The following is a 9,056-nucleotide window of genomic DNA, read 5'->3' on the forward strand; positions in this document are numbered from 1 at the left end:
TTCTGCATTCTGCACTTCTTGTAGCCCCCTCTGTAAGGTGTGTTCATACTAATATACTCCACTGTCAGAAGAAAGCAGAATACCAGAAGCTACTGTCAGTCACCACAAGGCAGGGAGAATCTGTATTGAATCTCTGCATCACCAAACAGCTTTTAATCAGGAAACAGCAGTCTTATATCATAGCTATGGCACTGGGCTACATGCATTAATAATGGTTACAATATATTTAGTGTAATGACTTGACCCCGGTCAACATTATTGATGCTGTGATTAATATGAATTTGATAAACTGCTTCCTCTTTGAAGACATTTTGTATGTTTCTCAAGCAAGAGAAAAATACTTTTTATGTATAAGTAAATACAGGAGGACTTCACAAAAGCATTCTGATCTCAGCTGCACAGGTGTAAAAACAGATTTCTCAGGATTTATACTAGCATCCCTGAAACTGGAATCTGGACCACAAAAAAAATAAAAATCCTCATTTTCATCTCATTAATAGGAAAAAAAAAAAACGTTAACCATGATTCTAAATGGAAGACCATATTCTTCCCAGAGAGTGTTCAGACAGAAAGGGAAATTCCCTTTTATTGTTCTAGATAATAGGATTTCTCTGTTTGTTATGTACAGAATACATATGCATTCAAAAACAGATGTTCATAATTGTTTCCATTGTTTGGATTTTTTTTTAAACTCTTGAGCTTGACTATTCATATGAAAACTCTCTTACTGAATTTGGTTTATGACAGCAAAGTGATTTCTGGTTTTGTTTTAGAAAAAAAAAAAGGAGATAGTTTAGTGCAAGATTTAGTATTTCCTCGTGGAAGTGTTGTCTTACATGTTAGTATGTGAGGAGTTCGTCAAGGACAACAAATGTGGCAGAACTACCTTCCTCTTAGCTGATACATGTCAGCCCACGTGAATAAACTGCTGTCCAATGTAAAATTTTTGGACAGTACTGTAATTCCCAAACTGTGATACATGACCCATTGAAGGGGGGACAAGTAAAGAGGGACCCAAGCTATGGTTAGAGGCATGAAAAAGAACTCAAAAAACTGAATCATTCTGAAATGGAAGATAATGAAAATTAGAAGTCAAATGGAAAATAAGTAATTTCAGCTGGGGAGCAGGGGGTTACCTGGGCAAAGCAACTGGGGAAATGATGGTAAGGAAAGAAAGTTTCAAGTTGGGACTGAGATGACGGAATTCTTGGGGAAGCATGCTTGAGATCTGCTTGTGCTGCCAGCTTCATGTTGTATCCAGATCTCTGCTACCACCTTCAAGAACCTTCCCCTTTACTGAAGTCAGCTGAGCATCTTCTGAATTCAAATTAATTCACTTCTAAAAATCAAAAGTCATGTTTCAAAGTGTGAAACACATTCTAATAGACTCAGTGAAGCACAGAGAGGTGTTGGTGGTACAAGATCAGAAGTAATGCCTTAGCTGAACCATGCCTTGAGATTTTGAAAAGGTTGTAAGCATTTTTACTAGAACACATATTCTGAAAATACAAGGTATGTTTTCACTTGCAAGATCCAGAACTTCATTTCTAAGTTTTACATGGAGGTGGAAGGTAAGCACAGTATGCATCAGGCTGTTTAGGTCTGCTGTATATCTCAACAATCAACAGTGGTGATGGTCCACAAGGTACGTGTGCAACTCACTAGAGTCTCTTTCTTTGTACCATACCTCAAGCGGTAAGCGCCCATATAGTTTAGATGCTCTGCCTCTCAAGCAGAGATGAAAGCAGCAATGTAACAATGCTAGTTGGAATGCAATTTATTTAGAGCTTCTGAAATTTCAGATCACAGCATTCTATAATCAATACTTCGCGTTATTCAGCCACAGTACCCCTGCAGCTGAGAACCTAACTAGTATAATTCACACAAGCAAGAGTCTCAAGTGCACCTAGATGTGTTTCACATAAAAGCACTTATATGTGTATAACATTCAGGCGCAGTCTCTATTTATTGTCTCAGCTTTAAGTCCCGGATGCCTCCGTGAAGGACCCACTAAAGAGGACAAGACGGCATGCTGGCCCTTTAAAACTGAAATGCTTGTTTCCTTTCCGTAAGAAAAGTAAATCATGCTATAGTGAGTGGAGCTTTGAAAAAGCATCCATCCATTAAAGTTCATGGATCCTCGTTTCCAGATTGTCCCTCCCCTGGCTGTGTCTCAAGTTACAGCCTTGTACAATCCAAGTCTAAATAATATTCACTATGATAAATGACACCATAACTCCGATATCCACAATCAATCTTTGCTTTAAAGATACATCCATCTTCAATAATGTTGATGGGGATTCTGTAAAATGGGAAACGTGACTGTTTTCCCGACCTCCTAACAGTGGGGGAAGGAAGCTCTGAGTGATGGCTGTCAGCCCACATCTGGCTGCAAAAATAAATTAGCCTTATGTAGACAAATGAAAGGACCAGCCCTGACTAGAAAACAGCCACTCCTGAGCAATGGCTAATTTATAGGACTCCTTTCTGGAAAGTTCCTAGCTGAGGCTACAGTCTCCTTAGCTATCTCTTTAAATGATATCTGATGCTGTAAATAACTTCAGCGTGGTAGGAACTATGCAAAGTACAAAGAGTGATTTGGTGGGGGAAGGGGAGGAGACAATAACTTTCTCACATTCTTTGTACATGATCAAAATGTAAAATTCGGCCACTGAAAACACACTCATGCACACACGCAAACAAAACTTTTGTTTCAGCAAAAGTGTTGCTATATTTTGAAAATACTCTCCCCTTTGTTCGACAGACGACTGTTTTCTGCTTTAACTCCTTTGTCATCTCCTGGGCTGCAGGACTGAGGCAGCAGCGTGCAGACATCCAACTACTCGGTGCCAGTGACACCTTGAGGTTGGGGGATTCTTCCCCTTGGTCGGGGCTGCGGACTTCTCCTTGTGCCCACCTGCCCGCTGCTCATCAGGGGAGCGCCTGGGGGTCCCTCCAGGTCACCTCCTCCGGGCAGGTGCCGCACGGCTGGGGCACAGCCCAGGGACACCCTGAGAAGTGACCCACTGCGTTTGTTTCAGCGCCTGGATTCCGAACAGCTTGAAGGAAAATTTAAAGAGGAAGGTGGAAGAAGACTCCCTGTCTCGCTGCCTTACACGAAGCACAAACCCCTACCTGCGCACAGGACAGTGGCTGCCCCTTCTCCACCACTGAAATGCTTTATTCCCTCATTCTTTACGCCTTTGACCTTGCCCTGCTGTGGAAAGACGCAGGACTTTAATCCTGCTGGCGGACAAAATACGGGGTTTACAAACAAACAACCCCCCCAAACCGGGAGAGCTTCGCGGGAGGCGTCGGAGAAGCAGGCGAGGGCAGGCTGCTCCTGCAGCCGGCCGGCCGGCCCCGCATCTGGGCACCGCAGCTCCCCGGGGGAGGTCCGGCGGCGGCGGCGGCGGCGAGGGTTAATTCTGTGAAGGTTGAAGGACTTACAGTAATGCTGTGAAGACAGAAACATCACAGGCTTTCCTGGCAAGAGGCTCGCAGAGGGTAGGAGGGGACTGCGAAATGAACTCTCTCAGGCTTTGTCGTGTACGTTTCCCAAGGCCCGGCCTGGCCCCTTTGATAAATGACACATGTCATTCTGTCAGGGGCTGACACTGCAGCTGGGAGGGCCGGTGATGTATGGCTCCGCTGAAAAGGAAATCAACTTTTTGGCACCAAGCAAGACTGTGCCCTGTGTAAGGATTTTGTTTCTCAAAAAGTGAAAGATAGACTTAGGATTTAAAAAAAAAAAAAAAAAAAAAAAAGTTGAAAAACAGATTGAACGACAGCTTACACTTAACATAAATTAACTCGGTAATGGTGAAATGTGCTAGCCTGTGATAAATAAAAGCTACATTAGTCAATTATTAATCACACTCCAACTTGTAGCCAAAACCCATGACTTAAATCTGAGGCCTGAGCTGCCTTACAAACAGATAAGACAGTGTTTGATAGATGTCTTGCATAGTGTAATCAGGAAGGAATCAAAGGCTTAGTGGTTTAACCAGGGGGAATGTGGAAGGTTCTGGAAACTGAGACTGGGTAAAGTGGATAACTGGATTGAAAGCGCCCTTTCACTGGGGATACAGTATATCTTTTGACTGCTTAAAAAGAGAGAGAGACAGAGAGAGAGAGAGAGAGAGAGAGAGAGAAGGGGGGAGAGAGACATATCTGAATTTGGTTTAATCTTTTTTTTATATACAGGAATGTCTCAAAACTGTATTTCCCTTCCCCACCTCCCACCACCACCACTGTGTTAAATCATTTAAATCTGATCACTATTAAATGGATTCTCACCGAGACATCAAGTGTTTCAAATATGATCGTTTTGCACGGATTACAATTTAAGCATTTTATTTAATCGAATGAACTCGCATCAGGCTGCAACACATTCATGCAGATACAAGCTGTAGAGAAAAAGCACAAAGCTGCATAAACTAAACGATTCCTATTCAACCAGACTGTAAAGACAAAATAAAGGATTCCAGATACAAAAAAAAATACACATCCAAAAACACCGTGGGGGGGGAGGAGAGGAGAAGGGATGCAGTATCAGAAAAACAGCCTTACGCCCATCTGAAAGGCTGAACTTGCACATCACCTTGATGAGATGCAATCACAGACTAGCTCTGGTTTTTGTTTATCCTCTATATGCAGAGCAGTATGACAGCAACTGAACCCAAAGGTGACTTTCATCCCCTGACCAGAGAGAGAACTGGCACAAGACCCATGTAGCAACAAACTACCTAGGGGTTGGGCTGAAAAGCTCCTAGCTTTCTGTTGGCCCCCTATCCAGCAGTGAAATTCGGACTGGGCACGCGTTTCACCATCTTCCTCCCAGCATGGATGCTCTCCTGCCTCCTCCATGCCCTCTACAACATTGCATCATTGAAAATTCAAGGTTTCGTCTGATACATCCAGCCTGCAATAGAAGTATTTCTTGGATGAGTTGTAAACTCAGATCCTGATCTAGCAATGGGCTGTACATGGGCGCACCCCTGTGACTGCATGAAGCCGGCTGCTGGATCAGGGTGTTCGGGACAGGTAAGTCTCTTTCTAGCATCAGTTGTGTTTTCACTAGCAATTAATAGAGAGTGTCACTGGGAACGGGGCTCACAAAAGCGCTTAGGCACTTCCCTGGATCAGTCCTTAATGAGCGCTGCTATCAGCTGTAACACTGTATAAATGTTTGTTTCTCGATCACTAATTTACATATACTTTCTATCATTTCTAGTGATGTACCAGTCATATCAGTTCATCAATGACTTTTTCAACTCCCCCGAATCCTCGGACACGATGCATAATTGCAGTATCGCACAAGTGACTAGCTTTTATCTAGGACACAAAAAAGAAGCAGATCCAAATGAGCAAAGTAAACATTCACAACAGCAACCAAGAAGGACTTCATCAGACAATTTCCCCAGCCACAAAAGCACTGCAGAGAAAACCTCTGACCTTTAAAAAGAATAATTTACCTTTCCCCTTCCACACACCATATTACTACTTTATCGTACATAATATGGTAACTTTTACATGTTTTTATGTGGGGCAGGGTCCAATGTGCTCAGTGCTGTACACACACACTGTGAAACAAATGAGCTTTCAATGTTAATCAAGTGAAATTGCATTTTTCAGTTTACACACGCTGTATATGTTTGGCTTTTTTGACAATAAAAAGATGAGAACAAAAATGAAATTATCTATAACCGTAAAAATTATGCCACCAGTTATAGCCAAAGTTTAAAGTATGTACACATTCATATGCACGTACGTAGGTACATTAAACGACATACATTCACTTGCCCTCCAACCTGCCGTCAGGATTTTACATGATGAAATAATGTATTACTGTAATGTTACGTACTTGATGCAGTGGTGTGGACTTACCAGTAAACCCGAAAAGCAATCCAGGTTACCTCAGTTTTTAGAAGTAAACTTACAGTTTCACTCAAGCAAAATCTCAGATAATCTCAACCAGCTGAAAATGACAGCAGTTGTCTAGATCAGAGCAGCTATATACCCACTCACCAACTTCAAGGTGGTGCAGAGAGTGCTTAACTGAGGAATTTAAAAACAAAACAAAAAAAAGCACAAATTTCAAAGTAAACGAAATAGGGAGATCCTTTGAAACACAAACTTCAGTGACAGGCCCTACAGACAGTACAGCTATTTTCTCAATGCATGTAAAATTTGACTATAGAAAGAAAGATAAGGAGCAAGGGAAAACTGTGTATTCAAAAACACATGCACACCGTCTGGTGTTTTAAACTTTTGCCTTCCTATTGCTAAAATATCATTTTTTTTAAAGTCCATAAAATTTCAGATAGTGTGCAAAATGTTTATATATTACCAAGGTCTCCCTTTAAAAGGTTTATACTTTTACTTTATGACCTGTCCTTGATTTGACACTTCCGCTCATCAGAAAGGGATTTATAAAATAATCCTGAAGGTGAGGAACAGACATCTGTCAGGGACTGGCTGAGTTTCACTTTGCGAAATTTAAGAAGGGAGAGAAATCCTGTTAAGCTCTCTTTAGTCACCAATAGACATCAAAGGTAATAATTAAAGAAGACAGACGTCATAAAAATAAATTTATGTAGTTCTTTATAATGCACAAGCACTCTAGTGTGTAAAACATCTATTAGAGTGAAAGAAAATACAACATTCCAAATGAGCAAAAATCTGTTTTGTTTGAGGGTTTTTTTTGCCTACTTGAATAACATTAAAAAAAAAATACAAGTTTAAACTAAAGTCTTTCAAAACCTTTGCCATCTGTGGGTACATGAACTATGGATGACCCCGAATGATTTGCACTCTGCTCAGAATCCCTTAGAAAGCACGGGAAAAAGTATCATTAAGAATGACTGATGACTGCCAGTCATGGTTGACCTCACCCAAGCTTTGGTCTCTGCCTCAGTAATAAGCTGTCCTTTATTAGCACCAACACTCCATAAAAGGGGTGTGTTTAGTCACAGGATAGTGGCCTTCTAATGCTCATTGCTTCTCCCTGAAAGATTGATTAGTGCTCATTTTTACTGCCTTCACAGTATATACAGTGACAGTGCTGCAGAGTGTCAGGGCCTGCAATATTGATGATAAGTACAACTACAAACTAGAGGTTTGGAAAAGGCAGAGGATTGGGAGCTCACTCTTCTTTTCAACTGGAAAACACTACCAAAACAAAAAGAACAAAACACAAGCTCATGTATGAGCTACCGATATTCTGGTGAAGATAAACCTGGGCTAGGGAATTCCCCTTCCCTGAACAAGAACCATTTAAATTATAAAACTTAACAGGAAAGGTTGTATTTTATTTGGTTTTGAAAATGCACAGGCTTTCTTCCTTTCACCTACCAGATGTTAAGGCAAAAAAAAAAAAAAAAAAAATTTACCCAGAAATATGATTATTGTGTTTATTTCTTATACACTGATATTTCAGAATGGCTTTTAAGTAGTGACTTACAGGGAAGGAAAAAAAATCTTTTGTAAGCACAGAGAGTGAATGTTCCTGATTTGGACGCTACTGCAGTGCCCCTTTGCAGCAGCAGGTGCCTCTTTGAGGGTAAAAAAGAAAGGAAACGTGAAGAAAACATGTTGGCCATGTATCACCTTCTGCTCAAATCTGCCTGCATTAACATGACTCTTCTGCAGCTTTTACTCTCATATTCGAAGTCAATGGGATCGTTGCAAATTCCTCCAGTGAACTTAAGATCTGATGTATAACCTGGCATCATGGGGGAAGGACTGTATGGCAGAATCATGTAACATAGTATGCAATTCCATGCAGTGCAAAGAATATTTAAAGTAGAGCAAGACCCAGATGTGTTCCTTGCAAAGCATCAGCACCGCAGTGATGAAAGAGCAGGTAAGGATTCATGAACTTTTTCATATTAAGAAATTCCAACCTGAATACATTACTTGGAAGAGCCATGCCTTGACTTGATTTAAAAAGTAGAACAGAATTGAAAACAGTCTTTAAAATGGGTGTTTTAACCAGAGACTTTATAGCATACGAGGCCAGCTCAAAGTTATACTGTAGTAGTTTAATATGGAACAACTTGTCCATATGGCTCTTCCTGGGAACGAGTCATTTCACATGTTACAGCAAGATACAGCTGAAAAAAGGCATGTTTCACTGTTACTTTTATATAGCTGGGAACTTAAGCACAGCAACCTCATACCAAAAAGTATTACAGCAAGAGTTTACTGCATTAATAATAGGATGCCCTACTGCTGTGACACATTCTGTACTTTGAAATAAATATTAGTCACAATAGTTAGGTTTTAAATTCATATACTTTAAAGCTGAGCTGTAACTATGACACTTGCAATAGTGACGATTTGCCAATAAAGCCTATTAACCATTTCACAAAGAGCTCCTTCTTTTATTCAGTCTGTTGTACTGTTTTAAAAGTATCTTCTTGTAGCTCATTTAAAAATATTCTTACTTTAAAAGGAAAAAAACAACAACAAAATACTAGCACTTGAAAACCGGATATTGGAAATTCACGTTCACACTTTTGCATTGGATTATTAGCTTATGATTTCAGCGCACAGAGGTTACTTGCAACTAATACATCATTTCTTTTTTAATTTTAAAATAATAATTAAAAAATAATAATCTTGCTACATAACTACATCTTATGAGACATCACAGCCCAAGTCCAAAGCCATGAAAGTCAATGGCATGAGTCTTCCATAGACTTCTTTTGGGCTTTGGATCAGGCCCATCCTGGAAAGCATCCGTTCTTTCCTTTCTTTACATTTACCTTTCACTTTGTACATTCTTAGACATGTGATTGAAAAAAAAAAAAAAAAGCTGAATATGAAACCAATATTTTTTAAATCAAGGAAATTTGCTTTTAAAAACATAGAATTAAATCTGAGGCTTATGTAGTAAAACAAATTTTTTCTACTACAAACCTAGACATTCACACAGTTCCTAATTCTTTAGGTGGTTAAAACTGGCCCTGCTGTACAGAGGAAAACAGAGACAATGATAAGCAGCACTGTGACTATTAGCTTAGAGGGATTCTACTTGGCTATTTTCCTGC

General features: G+C 40.2%; 1 protein-coding gene across 5 annotated transcripts in view; it reads right to left on the reverse strand.

Annotated features, from left to right (window-relative positions):
• Positions 1-9,056, reverse strand: part of TSHZ1 (teashirt zinc finger homeobox 1) — a 61,440-nt gene that overhangs the window by 35,170 nt on the left and 17,214 nt on the right. Inside the window, exon 1 of one of the 5 annotated variants that reach the window (XM_080578966.1) lies at positions 1,984-3,689. The exons of the other annotated variants lie outside the window; for them this stretch is intronic. Within the exon in view, the coding sequence (XP_080435092.1) occupies positions 1,984-2,134 (151 nt within the window). The 5' untranslated portion in view covers positions 2,135-3,689. Of the gene's footprint in view, positions 1-1,983; positions 3,690-9,056 lie in introns of those variants that run through there. 5 annotated transcript variants of the gene reach the window in all.

This window comes from Anser brachyrhynchus (assembly GCF_964034855.1).
Source record: "Anser brachyrhynchus genome assembly, chromosome: 2".
Lineage (NCBI taxonomy): Eukaryota > Metazoa > Chordata > Aves > Anseriformes > Anatidae > Anser > Anser brachyrhynchus.